The sequence below is a fragment of the Mercurialis annua genome, linkage group LG2 (genome assembly GCF_937616625.2).
Source record: "Mercurialis annua linkage group LG2, ddMerAnnu1.2, whole genome shotgun sequence".
Lineage (NCBI taxonomy): Eukaryota > Viridiplantae > Streptophyta > Magnoliopsida > Malpighiales > Euphorbiaceae > Mercurialis > Mercurialis annua.
Window position 1 is genome coordinate 51603613 of NC_065571.1, and position 21888 is coordinate 51625500.

The window sequence follows — 21888 nt, forward strand, 5'->3', positions numbered from 1 at the left end:
AAAGAAAAGCAATGGTCAAAAGATCATTATATTAACAGAAGCAAAATTACAAAGGATCCGCCTACGACCCAATACAAAAATAAGGCAAAAGCAAAAATACAAAAAAGCAAAAATACAGAAAGAAGAAAATAAAAATTAAGCCTTCTTCAGAGCATCTTGCTTCTGCTTATCAAGCTTCGCCTTCACCTCCTTCGCCAAAGAAGCAGGATCCAACTGATTGACTCCAGAAAGATCGACGCCAGGATTCTGCTCCCGCAGCTTTGCCCCGATCGCCAACCGGTATTGAGTCATGACTTGGGAATAAAAGCTCCCAGAGTCACCCAATCGCCGGCGGAGACGCCCCTCTTCTTTCTTCAGATCATCCCTCTCCTTAGTGAGAGCACCTGAAGAAGATTGTAGAGACTCGACTTCCTCGGACAAAGTTCGAACCCGAGCCTCTAAAGCGGAAATCTCCCGAGTCTTGGCAGATACGGAAGACCTCAGCTGCTGGATCAGACCAGTCGCCTCGCCAGCCTCCTCCTCCATCTTCTGTCTCTCGGAGAGCCAGGATTCGGAATCCTTCTGAAGCTTCTTCAGTTGATCCACCGCATCCCTTCGGCGGCGCTCCAAAACAGCGATGGACTGGACCACCTGAGAAAGAAAGCAACAAATAAGAAAAAAGGAGAAGCAAATCATAATATAAAACAAAAAAAAAAAAAAAAAAAGCATACCGAAAAACCGTCGAGACAGGCGAACTCGGCCAAATTATCGCCATGTTCGCGATCAATGGACTCAATGTCCTCTTTTATCATAATATTCTCCATGCAAGCATGAAGAATGGCAACGTTTGAAAGTCGAGGCGGATCTTGTGCGTCCGCCCAAGCCGCAAACCGAGGTGCCTCCTCGATAGACACCCCAGAAGATTTCTTCTTCTTGGGACGCTTGGCAGAAGCTCCAGCCTGGTCCTCAGCAGGACGTTTCTGACCACCGGTAGGCAACCCCTTCAGAGAAGGAGCTGATTCCTTCGAAGGAAGCAAAGGCGACTCAGAAGTCGCAGCAGGAACTTGATCGCCGGAAGCAGGACCAAGATCCACCGAATCAGGCGTTGGATCCGGTACGGCGATCGTAGACGGATTAGGAACGCCACTGGTGACCTCGCCCATATCTACAGTCATATCGACATGAAAATTGTCAAGCAAATGTTCAAGAGAAGTCGACATCCTACAAAACAAAAACATAACAACAAAAGATTAGAAAAATACCTTCTAAAGGAAGACCCGCCAAAAGTATTTCACGGCGACTCAAATACTGTTCTAAAAGAACGCTGTACTTGGGCTTATCAAAACGACAATCCGACAGCAAAGACAGGGCGAAGTCCTTCTCCCCATCATCCAGATCAGGTACATTAGTAAGCGAAACCTTACTAGAAGTAAAACTCCGCGAAAAAGAGGAGAAAGAAGAGTGCTGAACCAAGAAAAACTTAGGGGTCCAACCCTTCAAAGAAGAAGGAAGACTAAAAAGAGATCGATTCGGTCGACCACCAGCAAAAATAAATTCCTCACCCTTTCGGCGGGAGAAAACATAAAAATAATTAAAAAGAGCAAGCGAAGGCTCCTGCATCCGAACCCTACACTATTCCATAAAAGAACAAAGAAGGCGAATCGCGTTCGGATGCAGTTGACCCAACGGAACACCTAAATTATGACAGACCTCTACGATTAAAGACTCTAAGGGAAACCTAAGACCCGCTAAAAGCTGTTCATGAAAAATTACTATCTTAATAGGCGAATCGGTGCTATGATTCGCCCGATACGATTTTGCCGGTCTCAGAATAACATACGACTCAGGAAAGTTAAATTCCTCGGCATAACAAAGTATCTGCTCTCTTGACAAGGAGCTCCGGGTATATTCTAGCTCGTCGCGAGCACCCTTCGCCCCCCTCAGTTACTTCTGACATTTTAAAATTTTTTAAAATGGGGGGGAAACACGGAATGATGATGAAATTAAAACTCTAAAAGATCAAAAGAAAAGAAAAGACGAAGAACAAGACGAAGAACAAGAAGAACAGAAGGAATAAAATCAAAACTGAAAAACTACCAAGAAATTAAATTAGAGAAAAGGTAAAATACCTCGCAAGCAAATACGCAGGATCAAAAGAAAGGTAAGGAGCAACTTGAAAACGAGGAATCTTGACAGCAGAAGAAGGAAACCCACAGAAAGCTTGAAGAAATCGAAGGTTAGCAGTTACAGAGAAAGCAAAGGTTGAAGAAGAAAGAAAATGAAAGAAAATGAGCAATTATATAGCCTACAAATAAGGACCAACTAATAACGCACGAAGACACTTGTCATTCATCCAGTCATAACCCTCTACTGATGGGCAACACGTGGCAACGCAGAATCTTACTAAAGATGAAACGTCGCCCACAAACATATGAAACGACTCGCCCGTATAAAAGAACTCAGCTCCAAAAGAGCTAAAATCCACTAAGGCATAAATGCCAAACTACTTCAGCTCACTTGCGGGGGGGCTAATGATGGATACCGAATCCTACTGTAAGTATAATGGAGCCGAGTTACAGGAGATCTACTCTCAGGTGATACCGGACTCTCCCTGAAGATCCAAAGATATGAAGGAAATGCCGAATCTCTTTAGATTCGGAGACATAAAGACCGAATCCCGCGTGATCCGCCGAGAGCGCTTCGAGTCCGGGATTCGGGTAAACGATTAAATATGGAAATCTTGTCCTATTTGGATACAAACACTACATATGGAAGGATAAGCTCTACTTTAGGAAGATAAGACTATTTAGGAAGACGTTCCTAAATAGGATTCTTATCAGATTAAGGTAGATCCCGACAAATCAGGAGAATCTCTACGATACGGCCGAATCCCTACAAAGTAGGATTCACCTGCCTAATACAACTCCACTAGGTATATTCGACTACTATAAAAGGAGCACGAGGTATGCCTAGAATCACAATTACATTCATATACTCAAAACGCTGCTCAAAGCTCTAAACTGACTTTAGCATCGGAGAGTTAATCGGACAACCACCGTCCGGTTAGCTTCTACCCTGTTTTGCAGGTTCACTCACCGGTTCAGAAGGCAGACTCCATCATTTATTATTGAATCAACGAATAAATATATCTTATATATATATCTTATATTATATTTCGTATAAAATTGTAGACATGTGTTAAGAGAATCAAAATATTATAACAAAATTTAATCTCATTAATCTAATGAATTATAATGACCAAGTAATATATTAATAAAGCCATTAATTGCTCTTTCTATAATAAATAAAAGAGCAATTTATGACAAAGTCTTTACCTATTTATTTAAATTCCTTATTTTCAAAAAAGAGTAATTATCAAATCATAAATGAAAAGGATTTATTTGTAAGGGTAAATTCATTCGAGATTTTATTTGCAAAAAAAAAAAATTATTTCGGCACATTTTGAGTCCATAAATTTTTCGGTTCGAATGGAATTACCCTTAATTTAAAGTCGACAATTAAATAAAAATAGAAAATAAATATTCTTAAATGCAAGTAGTAGATACAAATAGACAGCTAGATCGTTTTGAACAAACGATTCCACAGCTAGATTGTGCTAAGATTTCACTGCAAAGTACATTTTCTTTATAAATAAAAAACAATATATTTACTATATGTGCAATAATCACAATTAAAATAGCTACTACCACTTGCACTTCTTTTATGTGCAATAAAGCTTTAATATATTATAAAACACACCCTTGATTCCTTTCTTATGATCTGTCCTAGTTTATTAAAATACAAATTTTAGTTCATAATTTTATTTAATGTTTTTGAGATCTCTACCACTTTTATTCAAAATATTTTACAATATTTATATTTAAATTCGATAATGATACTATCATTCCGAATTTATATATTATAATAGCAATGATAAATAAATTTAGAAAGTGTATATTTCGATATATCAAAATCTAATGAATATAATAAATTATAGTAAGATCCATTATTATTATCTATACAAATATTTATAAATCTTTTTTATATTAAATAAATAGAATCATTTTTAGGATAAAATTCCGATAAATTAGGACGGCCTACAAAGTTTTAGCATCCCACTAGATGATATGAAAATAAAATAGAAACTATATAATAATTTATTTGTTTACTTTACTTTTTAATTAATAAATAAAACAAATTATTCAACATTAGTAAATAAATAAGATAATAATAAATGTTCCATACTTTAGAAAGTGAAAATAAATAATTGTTGGTCTTATATCCCATCCACCTCCCATCAAGTTATTGTCAATAATCTTATTTACAAGTGAAGTGCCAACCCAAGTGATGGATATATAGTTATATACTAACATTTTACTTGTCAAAAAAGATCTACAGTAACATTTCTGTTTTCAATTCTTATTAAAAAAAATACTTATTAATATAGAAGGCATATATTCAGAAAAAATATATAGAAGGCATACTAACTCGTATTTTAAACCAATAAACTATAACTCAAACAATATATAGCGTTATATCAGAACCATGAGATTCAATCTTACCAGAAACGCTAAAATCTCATCCTTAAATAATGAACAAATAAAAATTCACCCTATAAATAAAGATATTCAAGAATTTTAATTAAAATACAAATTTTATGATGCACATCACTATATTAGCAACTGAAGCACACATCTATTTATCAAAAAAATGTACATGTGTGGACAATATAGGGTTTTTGATATTTGGGTGTTTCAAAGGCACCCAAATTTCCGGATCAGTGCCTCTTTCGAAAATAATTCCGAATGAGTGTCTGGACCCACATGTTCCGCATTCTAGAAATGCGGAACATGTGGGGTTCCGCATTCCTAGAATGCGGAACATGTGGGGTTCCGCATTCCTAGAATGCGGAACACCACTAATTTGGGTCAAAATTAGTGGTGTTCTGCATTCTAGGAATGCGGAACACCACATGTTCCGCATTTTTAGAATGCGGAACGTCCAGGCACTCTTTTGGAATTAATTCCAAAAGAGGCACAACAATGGAAATTTGGGTGCATATGAGGCACCCAAATATCAAAAACCCTATATTATATAATAAATTTTTTCATATTCAGTTGAGTAAATAGATATTAATTATAAATAACTTTATGATATTTACATGATATTATAATTTTACTATAGCCTTTTAAAGTTGGTGATTTTACCCACCATTTTTTTAATAATTATATCATCTTTTTAAAATTCAACGATTTTTAGCGGACGTGACCGATAAAACATTTAATAACGTGATATAATTATATTTTTTGTGTAAAATTATGAATTTATTTGAAATCAGTTCTCGTAATGAAACGATGTGTTTCATAGGTGGATGATGAGTTGTTTTGTCACATGGAATTATGATAATTGTATAGCTTGCCGTTTGCAAAATAAAAATATTGATGGAAATAAAATCGTAAACTTTAAAAGAAGTTAATAAAATTATACTAATTTATATAGAATTCATGAGTTATTTATAATTATCATAAAAATAAAAATATTTATCGAAAAGTTGAATAAAAAAAAGTACTACTACCTATATAACTAACTACTTAAATAATTTGTTTTGAGAAGTGTACTTTCCAAAATTTATGTATTTATGAACCGATTGACACCTATATAGTACGTAACTTATATTTATAAATTTATTTTAAAAATTTATAAAAAAGTAAATAAATAAATTTTTATTTTTTATTCAAAGAATTAATTTTTTAAAGTTTACATTTAACTAATGATATTTTTATTTTTTAAAAATGTTATTTTATGAAATTTTTTAAAAAATTAATCAATTATAATGTATAATATTTTTAAATTTTACAAAACATAATATTTCTTTTTAAGATATTTAAGACATTAAAAATACAATAACAACCACCAATAAAAAAAGAGCTCCAAAAAAATATTAACCGAAAAGAGATTGCTGAGCTGTATCATCTACTTTAGAATGTACAGTACAACCTTTCCACGTCATTTAACCTCGCGGACCGATTACGTGTCAGCTCTTTATTCGTCACCTTCAATGAATTTTGTCGCAGAAGATTAATTACTCTTTCTTCCGCATCATCACCTCGTTGTTGCAATAAATGAGAGCTTCACTGTATATTTTTTTTCTAGAGAGAGAAAGCATTAAAAAAATGTTAGAGAGAGAAAATTCCAATCACTAGAAATCAGCTTCGTACTAAGAGAGAGAAGGAGATAGACATATACTAGTATTCAGATTCCTAGAGAGAGAAAGTGATTTTTAGAGAGATAAAGTGAGTTCTAGAGAGAGAAAGAATGGAGGAGATTGAGGAGGAAGGAGAAGAGGAGATATTAGGATCTAGTTTAACGATGGAGAAAGTGGCCGCGGCTAAGCAGTTTATAGAGAATCATTATAGAGCTCAAATGAAGAATATTAAAGAGCGTAAGGAAAGGTAAATTAAACTTTAATTTTGTTTCTATTATAGTTTTTAAGCGCTGTCAAATTAAGAATTTGAGATTCTGTTAGTTAAATGCTTGCATTTTGCTTAATTTTTAGCTGTTAATAAGTAAGTAGTTAATTAGTGTTGGTTAAATTTAGTGATTTTATAACCTTAGATTTGGTGGATCTAATTAAAAGATTCTATTTTGTTTTAACTAAGTATTAGTTGCCAAATGTGATCAGCAGCTATAATCCAGTTTAAGAGTAATTAATGGAGTAATGGTTCCTATAGTAGCTGTTTTTATGTCATGTGTGTAACTTAAGAAGCTCAATTAAGAGAGGTCATAGATGTTTATACGTATGTAACAATTCGAATCTAAGATATGCGAAAAAGAGTGAGTTGGTTACTCAAAACAAATGTGGATCAAAGCTTTATTGATTAGAAGACTTTCCTAGTAGTTGCAGCTGAATATTTACTTTTGTTTTTGTTGAAAAAATAAGATAATTCTCATCCCTAACCTTTCGAAAGTAGAATGTCCCAATAAACTCCGACTTTTTCTTCTTTGTGAAGTTCCAACAGCAAATTGCTGAGCTGGGTAAGTGTTAGTAGATTTGAATCTTGCAATTTAGTATGCAATTTGTGGATTTTATGTTACTCCCTGAGTACCATGTGTTTATTGTTTCTTAAGTACATTTTGAGATCGACTCCAGGAAATTCATCATCTAGAAAGTCTTACATAAGTTAAAACCGGGTCAGGAGAATAGGAATATGATGCTGGTGAGTGGTAATTATATCATTGTTCATGGTACTATGCTGGCTGAACTGAAAAGATAGCAACTTTTTACTGTCATATTTGATATAGGATTTCTAAGATACATTCAAATAGCTCTAGATTCATACAGTATTACGGCATTTATTTGATCTTGGTGAGTAGGAGTAATTTTTGTCTGTTTTCTTCCTTAAGCTTCATTTATGCAATGATCCTGTGGAAGAGGTTTGTTTACTAAAAACTCATGCTATAAAGTTTTGAATTGTTACTTTCAAAAGATTTCGTTATATGTTCTTATCTGCCATCAACAATTTCCCTGTATTCTTAGCAAAAAAAAAAAAATGCCCGAGGCTGCTGCAAAACCTTATTATGAAAAGTTTCAGTTTGCTTGGCCTTTAGTAACATGCTTGATTTAAAAGATGCAGTTTTTGACTCTTGCTGTCATGATTGGCTTCCACTGCAGACGATGGGTTTTAGAAAGGAGGTTAGCTACTTCTGATGTACCGAAGGAGGAACAGATCAATCTGATCAAAGATTTAGAAAGGAAAGAGACGGAGTTTATGCGACTCAAAAGACATAAGATATGTGTTGATGATTTTGAGCTTTTGACCATCATTGGTAGAGGAGCCTTTGGTGAGGTTAGGAACTGCATGATACATGAGCAACATATTGAATGATTTGTAATTTGTTGAAATCTCCTTTTTATTTAATCATTTTTTTTTTGTTCTTCTTCTGTTGTATGTTTTTCATGTCTTGGAAGTTCAGAATGCATTTTTTTTCTCAAACTTTCTTTGACAACAGGTTCGCTTGTGCCGGGAGAAGAAATCTGGCAATATTTATGCCATGAAAAAGCTAAAGAAATCTGAAATGCTAATGAGAGGACAGGTGAATAAGACAGATTTCCACTACATAAATCTTTTTCCCCCAAGCCTATCCCTGAATTGATTTCATGTTTCTTGTGATAAGCTATTAAAATTTGCTTGAACCTAACAGTATGTGCTTGCTTCCATTGTAGCAATAGCTTCATTTTGTCTCTCATCCCCTTCCCTTTCTCCCTTCTGTATAAATAGGCAATTGGAGGGATCTGGGGGTTTATACAGAGTTGTAGATGAAACTTAAGATGCTGCAACCAAGTATTATAAATATTGCTGCTACTAAAATTCTGGCATGACCTCACTATTATTTAACAACTGTATTTTTTAGTTACTAATTACTTTGGCTGCTCATATAATATTAGGCGTTGTTTGCAGAGAAACAGATTTTAGTAATTTAGATTAGTCATCTGACTTATATATGGGGTGATTGTTAGCAGTTGGTTTGGTGTTCTGTATCCAGTTTTTGAAGTATATTGTGCAATTGCAATGATTCTTTCACTTTCAATTTAAAAGGATGTGCACCCTTTTATGTACTGCCTCTGAAATTCTGCTGTTCTGCCATTTTGTAGGTTGTATTACTTTGCACAATACTTAACAGAAATCACTTTTTCTCTGCAGGTGGAACATGTTAGAGCCGAAAGGAACTTGCTGGCTGAAGTTGCAAGTCATTGCATCGTCAAGCTCTATTACTCATTTCAGGATGATGAGTATTTGTATCTGATTATGGAATACCTTCCAGGTGGTGACATGATGACTTTGCTGATGAGAGAAGATACTTTAACTGAAAATGTGGCTAGGTTTTACATTGCTCAAAGTGTCCTCGCAATTGAGTCGATTCACAAACATAATTACATCCACAGGTTGAGCTGCTGTAGATATCCTTCAAAGTAGCATGCAACTGAATTTTGTGGCGACTTCTATCATTAATGGCTAGATTTTAGAATTATACACTTTCTCATTATTTTCATTCTTTATATTTTCAGAGACATAAAGCCTGATAACCTTCTTCTAGACAAAAGTGGTCATATGAAGCTATCGGATTTTGGCCTTTGCAAGCCTCTTGATTGTACAATTTTATCAGCGATTCCTGAAAACAAAACTATTGCTGATGAAAATTCGACTGAACCAATGGATATTGATGGAGGTATCCCGGATGCAGACAATAAGAGTAATTGGAGAAGCCCCCATGAGCAGCTTCAGCATTGGCAAATGAACAGAAGAAAATTGGTAAGAAACTAGTTTTATAGATGCGTTACGGTTCCAGAGTCCATACCAGATCATTTCTGTTATGGACATATGGGAATGGCTTAAATTGTTTCCTAAAGTTGTATGTTCAGGATTTTTTTTTATAAATGATGTAAGCTTTCATTTATATGTTAAAGTAAATGATACCTATAGCTTTAAAAAATTATGTATCATGTTGTCCATGCATATCTTTTCAAATTCTGATTGTGGGCACCGTGATAGCTTTTCCGCTTTTGTCTCTAGTTACTTGTGGTTTTGATGTCACTACGGCATTTACTAACTTTGAAATCATAACTACATATATTTTTTCTTATTATGGATGTTTCTTCTGCTCATCATTCACATTATTCAACCTTAATGTGCTTTAAACTATGGAAAATATTGATTTGTTACCATCCGAATACTTTCCTTTGTTAAGTGGTAACTTTGTGCTCGTACTCTATGACCAGCCTCTATATGCATTTTACTGACCTTGAGATTTTGGTGGTTATCATAGAATTTAACATCTGAGCTATGTGTGAAGCCTTGTAAGCTTATGTGTCTCTTACTTCAAAACCACTTGCTGAAAATATCACTTACAATTACTGTAAAAACTATATGCCTAAAAGAACACACGTATGCGAAAGTTTTAACTTCTAGCATGGCCTAATTAACACCTTTTTGGACCAGAATTGCTGCTGATTTATTTTCTTTGTGTGAAAGGCATTTTCTACTGTGGGAACTCCCGATTACATTGCTCCTGAAGTATTACTGAAGAAAGGATATAGCACGGAGTGTGACTGGTTAGTTTGGCCTCTCTGTTTTTTGGTATTTGGTATTTCTATTTTTGCATCATCGGCTGTATTCTTACTTCTGTGTGTTATGTTCTAATTTCTGTTTCATTCTAACCAATTGTGATCTTAAGCTGTAGAATTAATTTAATGTATGATTGTATGATCTTGTTTTGTCTTTCTTAGCTACACATCCATTTTTGCCAGCTGTATGCTTCTCTTATTGTTGATACCACAGATAATAAATGGCACATATTTCAGGTGGTCTCTAGGAGCAATAATGTATGAAATGCTAGTCGGATACCCTCCTTTTTATTCGGATGAACCCATAACCACATGCAGAAAGGTAACATTATTACCTCCTTAAGTTTATCATATTTCTCTGTTCTAGTTGATCCTTGACATCCTATATTTGTACCCTGCTTCAATACCATGCACATCTTTTTTCCAGTTCTAACTTTTGAGCTTTAAGTCTCCAGTTTGTGATAGATCTTATTTTATCTACCTAGGGTAGCTTGTTAGTGGATATATACAGTATCACCGAGACATTAATTTTCTAATATTTTCTGGAGAAACTAATATAATGGTCTTGGCAGCATGGTTATTGTACCATACCAAAATTACTTCCTCCATTTTATTAAATCTGTTCACAACTTCATATATGTTCCACCAAATAACAGTTTATGGATAAGTTGGTTACATTTTTGTCCTTTGACATTCTGTTCATCAATTACTCTTAGATTGTTCATTGGAGAAATCACCTTAAATTCCCAGAAGAGGCAAGGTTGTCTCCTGAGGCCAAGGATCTCATTTGTAGGTTATTGTGTGACGTTGAACATAGGCTAGGTACTGGAGGGGCACACCAAATTAAAGTAAGAATAAAAGAATCAGTGCCTTTTGTTTTGCTTCAATCACTTGTTCTTTCCAGCATTTGTAATTCTTTTTTCTTTTTGCCAGGCTCATCCTTGGTTCAGGGATGTTGTATGGGACAAACTTTATGAAATGGAGGCAGCATTTAAACCTGAAGTTAATGGAGAACTAGACACCCAGAACTTTATAAAATTTGATGAAGTATTTTACTTTTGCTTATATTTACCTCGTTTTCTTTTTCTGTGCAAGTCCTATTTTCTCGTCTCTTTTTATCCAGAGCTCTTCATATTTTGGATGGTTTTTAAATCACTTCTGCTTACTAGAATCATTTAGCTTTCTTATGAGAAATGGACACCATGATTCTGAACTCGTGAAGATTAAAGATTTGTCACTTGTTTTTTAATATCTTAACACAGTGGTCAATGATACCTATCAACTACTGCAAAATGCAATATCACCTTTATATCAAACTAATTAACAGATAAGTACGTCTGAAGCCAGCCATCATATTTAGAAATTTGGGTTTTGTACTATTGTAACATTTACTATTGCTTTTTATGGTGGTAAAATGATCTTGAATTGCCACATCGTTTGAATAAGCGGCATGTGAATATACTCTCTTAGAAATCCAATGCATGTGCCATGTAGAGTGTAAGTATGCAATGGGAAATTCAAATTTATAAAAATTGTATAAATTAAAAATATTTTTATTTTTGAAAACAAATGAATAAAACTTAAACTGTATAATGTTGTCTGACTTTTCTTCTGTTACTCAACATTTATGAAGTCTGGTCTCTTTTTTTGTTTTAGTTTATTTTTTTCATTTTTACAGCATCTCTTTTACAATAAATGTGTTAATGGGTTAAAATCACTTTTCTATCAGCTGAATGCTCCAGCACCTTCAAGATCTGGCTCAGGACCTTCAAGGAAGGTATGTGGCTATTCATGTTAACTCTAAAGCATTAACTGGAGCATTTGTGCTATCGTCCACTCATTTCAACTATATACTGTGTGCAAGTTAGGTAGATCATGGCTGATGTAGCAAACATTTGAAATTAGAAATTTCTAGGTGCTCCAAGTATAGGAAGGTTTTGGGGGGGAAACAGTGCAAGTTTCTAGGTATTAGACATATGTGCTTTACCTGCAAAGTATTTACATGCAACACAATCAAAGAAAACAAGTGATTACTGTAGGATGCCATGTTTTTTCTTTGTACCTTTAAAGAAAATGTGTAATCACGTTCCTTTAGCATTTATTTTCTTGATTGCATATAACACTTTAATCTTTACTTACTTTCCCTGATATCTATTGAAGATGATTACATCTTTGTTCAAATTTCTGGGACAAGAAATACATTAATCAAGGAAGATATGTTAATTTTATTGAACATTTTTGGCGACTGTTGTGAATGTTACAAAATAATAGCTGTAAGTAAACACCATATTAATGATTGGGTGGATTCTGCCGTTCTCAATATATTAGACTTTGTTTCTAGAACGTCTCATGCTTATTCTACAAGCCCTGCAATTATTGGATTTCTGTTTGTCATGATTTTTGTTAATGATGAAGTGTCTCTTTTCATGCAGATGCTGTTAACTCCCAAAGATTTGAGTTTTGTTGGTTATACATACAAAAATTTTGATGCTGTCAAAGGCCTACATGCATTTGGTAAGCAGTTTAACTTTAACTATCGAATGTCAAGTACTTCCATCTCTGCAACTGCATCATAATTATTTACTACGAGTTGTATTTTACGTATAGTTTCCCCAACGAACTTCTGTAACTACAATTAATTTATACTATCATACTTATCGAGGACATGAATATCTTTTGTTTCATTTAATTATTTTTCTCCAATCATGAGGAAAACTATTGCTGGCTTAAACATGTGGATGGTAATTTATCCCCTTGGTGGTATCATTTCTTGATCACAGTATCAGATTCTGTTTTAGGCATTATTGCAAATTCCTCGCTTGTGCTTGTGCTTATGTTTATGTTTACACTTCTCTAAACATGCAAAGAAATAATATTTACAAACCATTTTAATGTTTGCAGATATCAACGGAGGTATGTCTCCAAAACGGCCATCTATTGATTCCATATTCAGTATTACATCTTACTTCTTACCTAATATGGATAGTTGTCTTTTAAGACTGCCGGATGATCTCATGCGTAAACCTGGTTGATAACTTGTGTAGGTGGTTCAGCGGCAGATTATACTCCCAAGCGGCCCGGTGAGGAAACAGAGGTTCAGATGCTTGCAGCATCAGGGGATCCTATGCTACAGTAATGTAACGTGAACGTGTTCGTTCCTGCACAATCTAAATCCCGTGTGGGCTGGCGGCCATACGAGTTGCAGAACCGCTGCTCAAGTGTACAGAAGTAACTGAGAAACTTCACTGGAGCTCGCTGGGTTAACTCGGTAGGTCAAGTAAAAGTTATAGCTGAAAAGCTTTTGTGTAATAGAATTTAGAGCAGACATTTGAAAATGAATGCCCTGGCTGCCCAGGTTGGCTGTGGTAAAAACATTGCCTTCTCTAGCGGCAGTTTCTGGTCAGATTTTATATGGAAAACAAACTACTAAGAAACTCTTAATTATAAATTCCACATTATTGCTTGTGTGCAATTTTTGCAGTCGAATATAATAGTGTTACTGTTGGATACTTGCATTGCATGATTAGATGACAAGACATGATTAAATCATAAATTTTGCTAAATATTAAATATATTTTTTAGTAATGAAGTGTCAACAATATATAGTCTAGGTGATGGTGAATAATTAAGAATAAAAACAAATCAGAGTTAGGTTAAGTTTGATGCATTTTATTCCACACCTATAAAGTAAATTGGGTTTATACCAGATTAGCCACAACACATATATACTTGTTTGTCACACCCGGATTGAACTGTGCTTAAAATTAATTTTTTATAGACATCTGTCCTAATCAATTACCAAATTCAGGTAAAAATAATACGCATGTAAGCTCGTTATACTTTTGATTATTTGACTTCAACAAATTTATCAGCTGCATATTTAAGAGAAAATAAATCATAAGTATGCATTACAATTTGAATAATGTCACCCGGTGTTTTAAAAACTGGACCGGTGTGATCAACGGTTTCCGGTTCAACTACCAGTTCTCCTTTCAACTTCCGATGAACGGATTAAGTAAAATTGTTAAATATAAGGTAAACAAATAGATTAAGCATAACGTTTATTTTTTCCAGTTTATTTATATAATCAACATATGCAATGCTTACTATGAAACAAATAGTGTGAAATTTTGAATAATTATATTTTGGCCTTTTCTGAAGTACTATATAATTGAATCATAAAAATCAAGAAAATGATCAATATTGATAATTTCCATTTGACATTTAGAGAATCAAATCAATTTTTTATTTTTATAAAATATAAAGACGCTCTTTGGATTGAAGAATTTTGAAATCGATGTATTTGACAAAATCAATAGATTTAAAATCCATGAAATATAAAATTGATGGATTCACAAATTACATCGTTTGGATAGATAGTAAATTATGGATTTATAGAGATAATTTTGAATAATAAAATATTTAACAATCCATCATCTATTAAAAATGGTGGATTTCAACTTTCCCACCTCCTAAGTGGAAAATGAAATGAAGAATTTTGAAGGATGATGGACTATGACAATTCATGAATTCTCATCACTTTTTATTATTCCAAATGGATGATTTTGTTTAAATTCATAGATTGTGTAAAATCCATGAATTTTAACCATCCGAATTCTCTCAATTAAAACGGTGCCAAAGTGTATTTTATCATTTTTTGTTTTTCTTTCCTTTTTTTAAATAATAGTAAAATGGTAACAATATACGACATAACTAATAGAAAAAATAAAAAATAAAAAATAAAAATAAAGTCAAAATAAAATAAAATAAAATGCTCTAACAATTGCTTTAAATCAATAGTTAAATAAATTAAATTTAACCATAAACATAACATTTTTCATATCTAAATATTTGAGTCTTTCGATCAATTTTAAACTTTTATACTCCTTCCGTCCCGATTTAAAAGTCCCATTTGCCATTTTGGAACGTTCCATTTTAAAGTGCGATTTCTACGTTAGAGTATTTTTATATTAATTTTGTGTTTTACGTTTTTTTAAGTCATCTCAAAGAAATTCTATAAAAAATTACACTATTAATAATAGGAGCAAAATAAGAAAAAATAAAAATAACATTTTTTTAAAACATTTGTATAAAAACAAACGAGACTTTTAAAATGAGATAAAAGAAGCAAAATAGATTTAAATATTATTTAATGTCTTCTCAAATAAATATAATGTTACTAATCTTCTTAAATTGTCATAGTCAAAATTTCAATTAAATCTTTCAATATAATTCGATAAAGTAACATTTTATTATTAAATTACAACCAACTATTCATCTATACTATATATAAAAGCACGGATGGAGGGGGGACAGACACTTTTACTTAATAGCCCTTTTTAATTTATTAGTTAATTAGGTATTTTAGTAATTTGCTAATTGACTATAATTAAATAGATTAGAGTTATAATGTAATTAGGATACTAAATAATTTTTAATCTATACTATATATAAAAGTACGGAGGGGGGGGGGACAGACACTTTTACATAATAGCCCTTTTTAATTTATTAGTTAATTAGGTATTTTAGTAATTTGCTAATTGACTATAATTAAATAGATTAGAGTTATAATGTAATTAGGATACTAAATAATTTTTAATAATATATAATTGTCGAAAGTTTGTGTTTGAATAACACCTTCAGATTTTAAATTGTTGAATCCGTGCAATTGGCAACTGGGTGCCGACATCTTCTTGGCCATAAAATCAATTTATCACGTGTTCAAGACTTGGTATGAGCATCCCATGCAGGAGTAGGGTGGTAGCAGCTGTTCAAGACGAGATGATAAGGAAATTTGGGCGATAATCAATATTATAGTGACTCAAAGAGACGAAGTCCAGGAGGTCTTGACCCTAAACATCACTAGAAATTAATCTATTTTCCGCCATTGAAGCCTAAGTAAGGTCTCTTTTTTGTTTATGGCATTGAAGCCTAAGTATGGTATCCGTCCGGTTTAATAACAATTTATCAATTTTTGGACTCTTAAAATTAAGAATTCAAATCTAATTAGGAATATTATTAAGACAATAACTCTTAATTAAAAATTCAAATCTGATTAAGAATATTATTAAGACAATAACTCTTAATATAATTAAGTCAGCTTTTTATTATATATAGAATGTTTCACCTACATATCCCATTATTCTTTACTTTATTATATAACTATATTATTCTTTTCATCTATCGCATTTATAATACAATGTCGTCGTCTTCCGTTGATACTACGCCGTCGTCTTCCGTTGATATTCCGTCGTCTTCTTCTATTAATAATGAAAGTAAGTATTTGTATTTTTTTTATTTGCAATAATTTTTTAAATTTATAATAAGTGATTGATTATAAAATAATTTTTTTTCCAGCTACAATTAACTCTCTTGAAGTCGGTAATAAAGATTGGAGCATCAAATTTTTAGTTTTTCGCATATGTAATGTTGAAACATTCAAAAATAGCAAACAAGCCAGAAAAATAATATTGATCGATACTAAGATAATTTAAATTTATGTTTTTTTTTTAAATTTAAGCATGGACATTTACATTAGTGTGTGTACATATATATAAGCATGGACCTTATCTTAGATAGTGTTTACATAAAAAGAAAATTGACATGAATAATGGATGAATATATTTCACTTGATTAAAGAAAAAGTAATTAACAATTATCTTAAATAGGTTTTAAATGGAAATAAATCAAATTATTTAATAATCGATTTTATTAAAATCAAGATAACTTTAGTAACTTTTTTAAATTTATTTAAAATTTAAGTAAAAGTATGATAAAATTTAATGATATATCCATTAATAACAATTCAGTAAAAGATATTTTAATATGACAAAAATTCTAACTAATTTAATATTAACTATAATATTAAAATATTTTATAGAATTAAGATGAATTTAATTATTTTAATAGTACACTTACTACCATTTTAATTATTAGTACAATTAGTCAAAATAATTAATAGTCTTAATTTAATTCATACATATATTTTTCAATTTAGCAAAACTTTTAACAAATTTTATATTAATTATATATAATATATATCAATTTATTTGTAATATATTTAATTAATATAATAAAATATCAATAAATATTATTAATGTCAACTAAATTCAAAATTAAAATATTAAAATATTATATTTATTTTTAATAAAATCACTAACTAATAATTTAATACCGATTATAAATTATAAAAGATAAATAAATTGACGAGTCATATTACGAGCCACGTGCGTAGCACGTTATGCGAAACTAGTCATATAAAGAACATAAGAAGGAAATTAAAAGAAGATGATAATACAAAAAAAATGTGATTCTAGGAATAAAATCAAGAGCTTGGGGATGGGTGGAGATGCTAAATATGCTATTCTCAAATTGACACCTGTCCATTTTCTTATTCACTTTAAAACATTTTCCATAAACAATCTCTTCAATTTCATTATTTCTTTAGTGATTTTAATTTTGTTTTTGCTTTCTTGTCCACTCTCTTCTTCTTTCAACTCACACATACACACCCAGATATGATTAAATATTAGTAGTATTTGTAAATCAAGATTAATATATAAATAATCAAGAAAGTGACAAACTTAGAGTCTTTAATTAAATGATCACACTTTGTGCTATTATTAGCAATTAAATGGTAAGCAAATCTTGATTCTTGATCTTTTTTTGTATGATTTAGAAAGGAAAAAAGTTGGTTTCTTGGTAAAAAAAGAAGATAAGAAAAAGAAATTGAAAAGGAAAAAGAAACTTTTTTGTTTTCTTGATAGTTGACAATATAATGCTATTACTTAGTAGATTAATGCTACAATTATTAGGCAGCTGAATAGAAAGTGAAATAAAAAGTTGGTTAAATTTAGTTGTAGAGGCCAGGATTTATTGCCTCAGATCCAGGGAAACTCTACAAAAACATGTGAAATTCAGTGCCTTTCTTTCTAGGGTTTTCTTGTGATTCTTGAGTCTTCTGTGTTTTCTTTATATTGAGAGTCTCCTTTCTTGTGTTTCAAGATAATGGGTTGGTTGAAAATTTGATCTTTTTTCTTTATGTTTGTGGAAAGTTTTAATTTTTAATTTTCTGTCGATTTAAAGTTGGTTCTTTTTGCTGTTGTTGATTCTTTTTCACAGGTGGTTGATGGAAGTAGATAGAGAAGAATCCAAGGAAGAAAAAGAAGTTGATAAAGTTTAAAGAATCAGGTTTTATAGGATTGCAAATTTTGAGTCTAATTCTTGCTGACCAGATCTAATTAATTTACATCTCACAAATTTTACTTCTTGATTTAGTTGTCCTGTTTATCTTAAAAGAAAACAACTTTTTGTAAAGGTATGGAAAATGGTAATAATTTGGGTTTATGATGACAGGTTGTATAGTTTTAGGAGGGTTAGAGGGTAATGTTTTGTACTGCATAGATAGGGATTTTGATGGAGGTGATGTCTTTGACGGTTGTGGTGCCATTTAGAGTAGGGAATTCACTGTGTCAAAACCGAAACGTCGATACTCAATTTGAGACCAAAAGGGTTAAGTTAATGGCAGACGCTGCTGGGCTATTTTCTGATTCTGTAACTAATTTTTCTACTGTTAGGGATGAAGATTGTAATTGTAGTGATTTAGATAATGAAGTTAGTGATGCAAAAGTTCCACTTCCAGGAGAGGCCAAGGGGGGAGCAGCAGTCCCTCTGCTGGATATGATTTCCGAGAATAAAGGCAATTGGGTGGCTGATGATGGTGTCGTAAACCAGGAAAGTGAAGAAGATGATTGCTTATCATTGGAGGGTGATCCGGTTCTTGATAGCTCTTGTTCTCTTTCGGTGACTAGTGAGACGAGCAGCTTATGTGGGGATGATTTTCTGAGTTTTGAGGCCGCTTCTGAGATAGGAACACCGTTTGTTGTGGATATTATTGCTAATGCTGTTGATTTGGCGGAATCAAATGTCAAGGCGGAGGTTGTGAAAGATTCTGTTGCTGTAGCAGTAAGACTTGACGATGAAATTGCGGATGGGTCCAATCCAAATGCGTCTGCAGTTGTACTTCAGGTAGCTCTGGAAAAAGGGGTGAGTGGAACAGTCCCTCGCAGTGTTTTTGAGGTTGATTATGTGCCTCTTTGGGGATTTACGTCTATTTGTGGTAGGAGGCCTGAGATGGAAGATGCACTTGCAACTGTGCCTCAGTTTCTGAAAATTCCTATTCAGATGCTAATTGGCGACCGCGTGCTTGATAGTGTGGGTGAGTATATAACTCATCAGAGGGCTCACTTTTTCGGAGTGTATGATGGCCACGGAGGCTCCCAGGTGATATTTCGTTCTGAATTTATTTCTCTTTTCTTTCTTGTTATTTAAACAAGTTTTGCAGTTTAATTTTTCTGCAAATTTGTGTCTTGAACGGGGTTGAGATTTTGTTCAGGTTGCTAATTATTGTAGCAGCCGTATCCATTCTGCTTTGGCTGAGGAGATAGAATGTCTTAAAAATGACCTTGGTTATGGAAGAGTAAATGATAGTTGCCTAGGCCAGTGGAAAAAAACATTCACCAATTGTTTTCTTAAGGTAGATGCTGAAGTAGGAGGCAAAGTAGGTGCTGAACCAGTTGCTCCCGAAACGGTCGGTTCAACTGCTGTTGTTGCTGTTATTTCTTCATCCCACATAATAATTGCAAATTGTGGGGACTCCCGAGCAGTCCTATATCGTGGGAAGGAGCCTATAGCACTATCAGTGGATCATAAAGTAAGTGTCACTCAGAGCTGCTAGCTTCCTTTCTTTGTTGAACATCGACTAGGGAAGCTAATGGTTGCTTGTGTGTCTATATTATTTCAGCCAAATCGAGAAGATGAATATGCTAGAATAGAAGCAGCCGGAGGCAAAGTTATACAGTGGAACGGGCATCGTGTCTTTGGCGTCCTTGCAATGTCGAGATCTATTGGTATATGTTTCATACCATAAGCTCTATTACTTATTTTTAGATATAACCATGGCATGCTCAATGTCCATTACCATTGTTCATATTTCCCTAGAAAATAGCGCTGCTTTCTGAATGTTCAATCTGAGGGGTGGTAGGCCTAGAATGAGAACATTCACTAGACTTAAGGTTCTGTTGAAATTCCGATGACTACTGTGTTTTAGCTGTCTAATCCTCTCAGCATTGTTATAGTGAAATTGTGGTATGCTTAAAAAGTGATGGCACCAAGATAAATTCTCGCCTTTTGGAGTTTTTACTTTTTTGTGCGGAAGAACTTCTGGTTAAGATAATGTGTTGTTTTACCTTGAGATGGTTGTTTCAGGATATTAATTTGATTAATTTATTTTACCTGCTTATCCCATAAATAATCAGATGGAGCAATAAAGAGCATGTTTGATCTATAGAGTTTAAATTTGTGAGATGCTCGTCCTTGTGCTATTTTAATTCACTTCTTCAAAATGTGTTAATTTTGCACCCATCTATTGTTCTTAATGTGGGCAGCTGAACGACTTATTATCTATCTATATTGAAGAGTTTTTTTCGACTTCAATTATGCACTTTTTTCATTTAATGAAGTAAAATTTCTTGGAGGGTGAAATATTTTTTCCATGTAAGATGTAATAGTGAATCAGCTAGTCTTCTTGTAGAGGTTGCATTGGTAAGACAACTAGAGGTTATATATATGCCATCACGGACACTGCATTCATTCAACGTTTCATTTTCAGAAACGTGTCGGAAACTTGGTGTTTCAAAATGAAACGTCATTTTCAACATAGGAAACCTTAACCTAACACTGTTTCACCGTGTGTGTGTCCAAGCGTCCCGCTTATCCATGTTTGTGCCACATAGTTCGAATGCTTTGAGGTTTTGTCATCTCATGATTTTTTTTACACTGGCTTCAGGTGATAGATATTTGAAACCATGGATTATTCCAGAACCAGAAGTGACATTTACTCCTCGGGCGAAAGAAGACGAATGCCTCATTCTGGCTAGCGACGGACTATGGGATGTCATGACAAACGAAGAGGCGTGCGATCTTGCTCGTCGACGAATACTCGTCTGGTACAAAAAAAACGGCACCGCACTTCCCCCCGAAAGAGGCGACGGCATCGATCCTGCAGCACAAGCGGCAGCGGAGTACCTCTCGAACCGCGCTCTTCAAAAAGGCAGCAAGGATAACATCACTGTCATAGTGGTGGATCTGAAAGTTCAAAGGAAGCTCAAGAGCAAAACATGACAGTTTGTTTGTTTCTATGTATTTTTCTTCTTGAAATTGTTGAAACCTTGTGAAGCCCATCTGTTTTTTCATGTGGGCGCTAACGGCTTACTTGTATGTATCTACCTCAAGAAAGTATGCCATTGTAGGAACTCATTCATTGATTTGAAGAGTTGTGCCATACATGAACATGATGATGATGATGATGATGATGATGCCTATGTAAATGTTTAGCTATTTATGATAGGGTTTAGGACCAGATTGTGAGCAGTCAGTTGTATTCATTCTGCCTCCGAGTTTAAAAGAGGCTCTGTGAGGTATTAACTTTCATTATTTTCAAATGCTTGCTTCTTATCAGAAATTTTATATTCAACTCCTTCAAGTTCTTGCTACTACTTACAGAAATAGTATCTCCTTTTATTGTAGTTTGAACTATTTTTAAACTCAAACTTTTCGCGTTTTTTATTAATTACAATCAAATCTTATGTGTTCTTTGTCAATGCATTTTAAAAGTTTAGTTGCAATTAACATAAGCAAATACTTAAATTTCAAAAGTAAAATGTACAATTGTTTGAAATAATTATAATAAATTGTTCTTATAAAGTTATCCACTTCTTTTTGTTATA

At 33.2% G+C, this 21888-nt stretch overlaps 2 protein-coding genes across 7 annotated transcripts; both read left to right on the forward strand.

The window, feature by feature from the left end:
* The first annotated feature begins 6089 nt into the window (after positions 1 to 6089).
* LOC126667769 (uncharacterized) lies at positions 6090 to 13574 on the forward strand. Of its 3 annotated transcripts, none has more exons than XM_050360843.2 (13): positions 6090 to 6431; positions 7652 to 7826; positions 7990 to 8073; positions 8682 to 8923; positions 9047 to 9290; positions 10011 to 10090; positions 10340 to 10424; positions 10819 to 10950; positions 11036 to 11149; positions 11832 to 11879; positions 12535 to 12616; positions 13004 to 13015; positions 13147 to 13574. In XM_050360843.2, the coding sequence occupies exons 1-13, from the start codon at positions 6295 to 6297 to the stop codon at positions 13236 to 13238; spliced, it is 1527 nt and encodes a 508-aa protein (XP_050216800.1). In that variant the 5' UTR covers positions 6090 to 6294; the 3' UTR covers positions 13239 to 13574. The 3 variants fall into 3 exon arrangements, with proteins under 3 accessions (XP_050216800.1, XP_050216801.1, XP_050216799.1); XM_050360842.2 differs by having other exon boundaries at positions 6091 to 6431; positions 13004 to 13054; XM_050360844.2 differs by lacking the exon at positions 13004 to 13015.
* A 3835-nt stretch (positions 13575 to 17409) lies between these two features.
* Positions 17410 to 21638, forward strand: LOC126667768 (protein phosphatase 2C 16-like). 4 transcript variants are annotated; one of them, XM_050360839.2, is made up of 6 exons: positions 17412 to 17738; positions 18224 to 18292; positions 18744 to 19384; positions 19497 to 19814; positions 19905 to 20010; positions 20949 to 21638. In XM_050360839.2, exons 3-6 carry the CDS (start codon positions 18782 to 18784, stop codon positions 21281 to 21283), a joined length of 1362 nt encoding a protein of 453 aa, XP_050216796.1. In that variant the 5' UTR covers positions 17412 to 17738; positions 18224 to 18292; positions 18744 to 18781; the 3' UTR covers positions 21284 to 21638. The 4 variants fall into 4 exon arrangements, with proteins under 4 accessions (XP_050216794.1, XP_050216796.1, XP_050216795.1 ...); XM_050360840.2 differs by lacking the exon at positions 17412 to 17738 and adding an exon at positions 17790 to 18113; XM_050360837.2 differs by having other exon boundaries at positions 17410 to 17738; positions 18224 to 19384.
* The last annotated feature ends 250 nt before the right edge of the window (positions 21639 to 21888 follow it).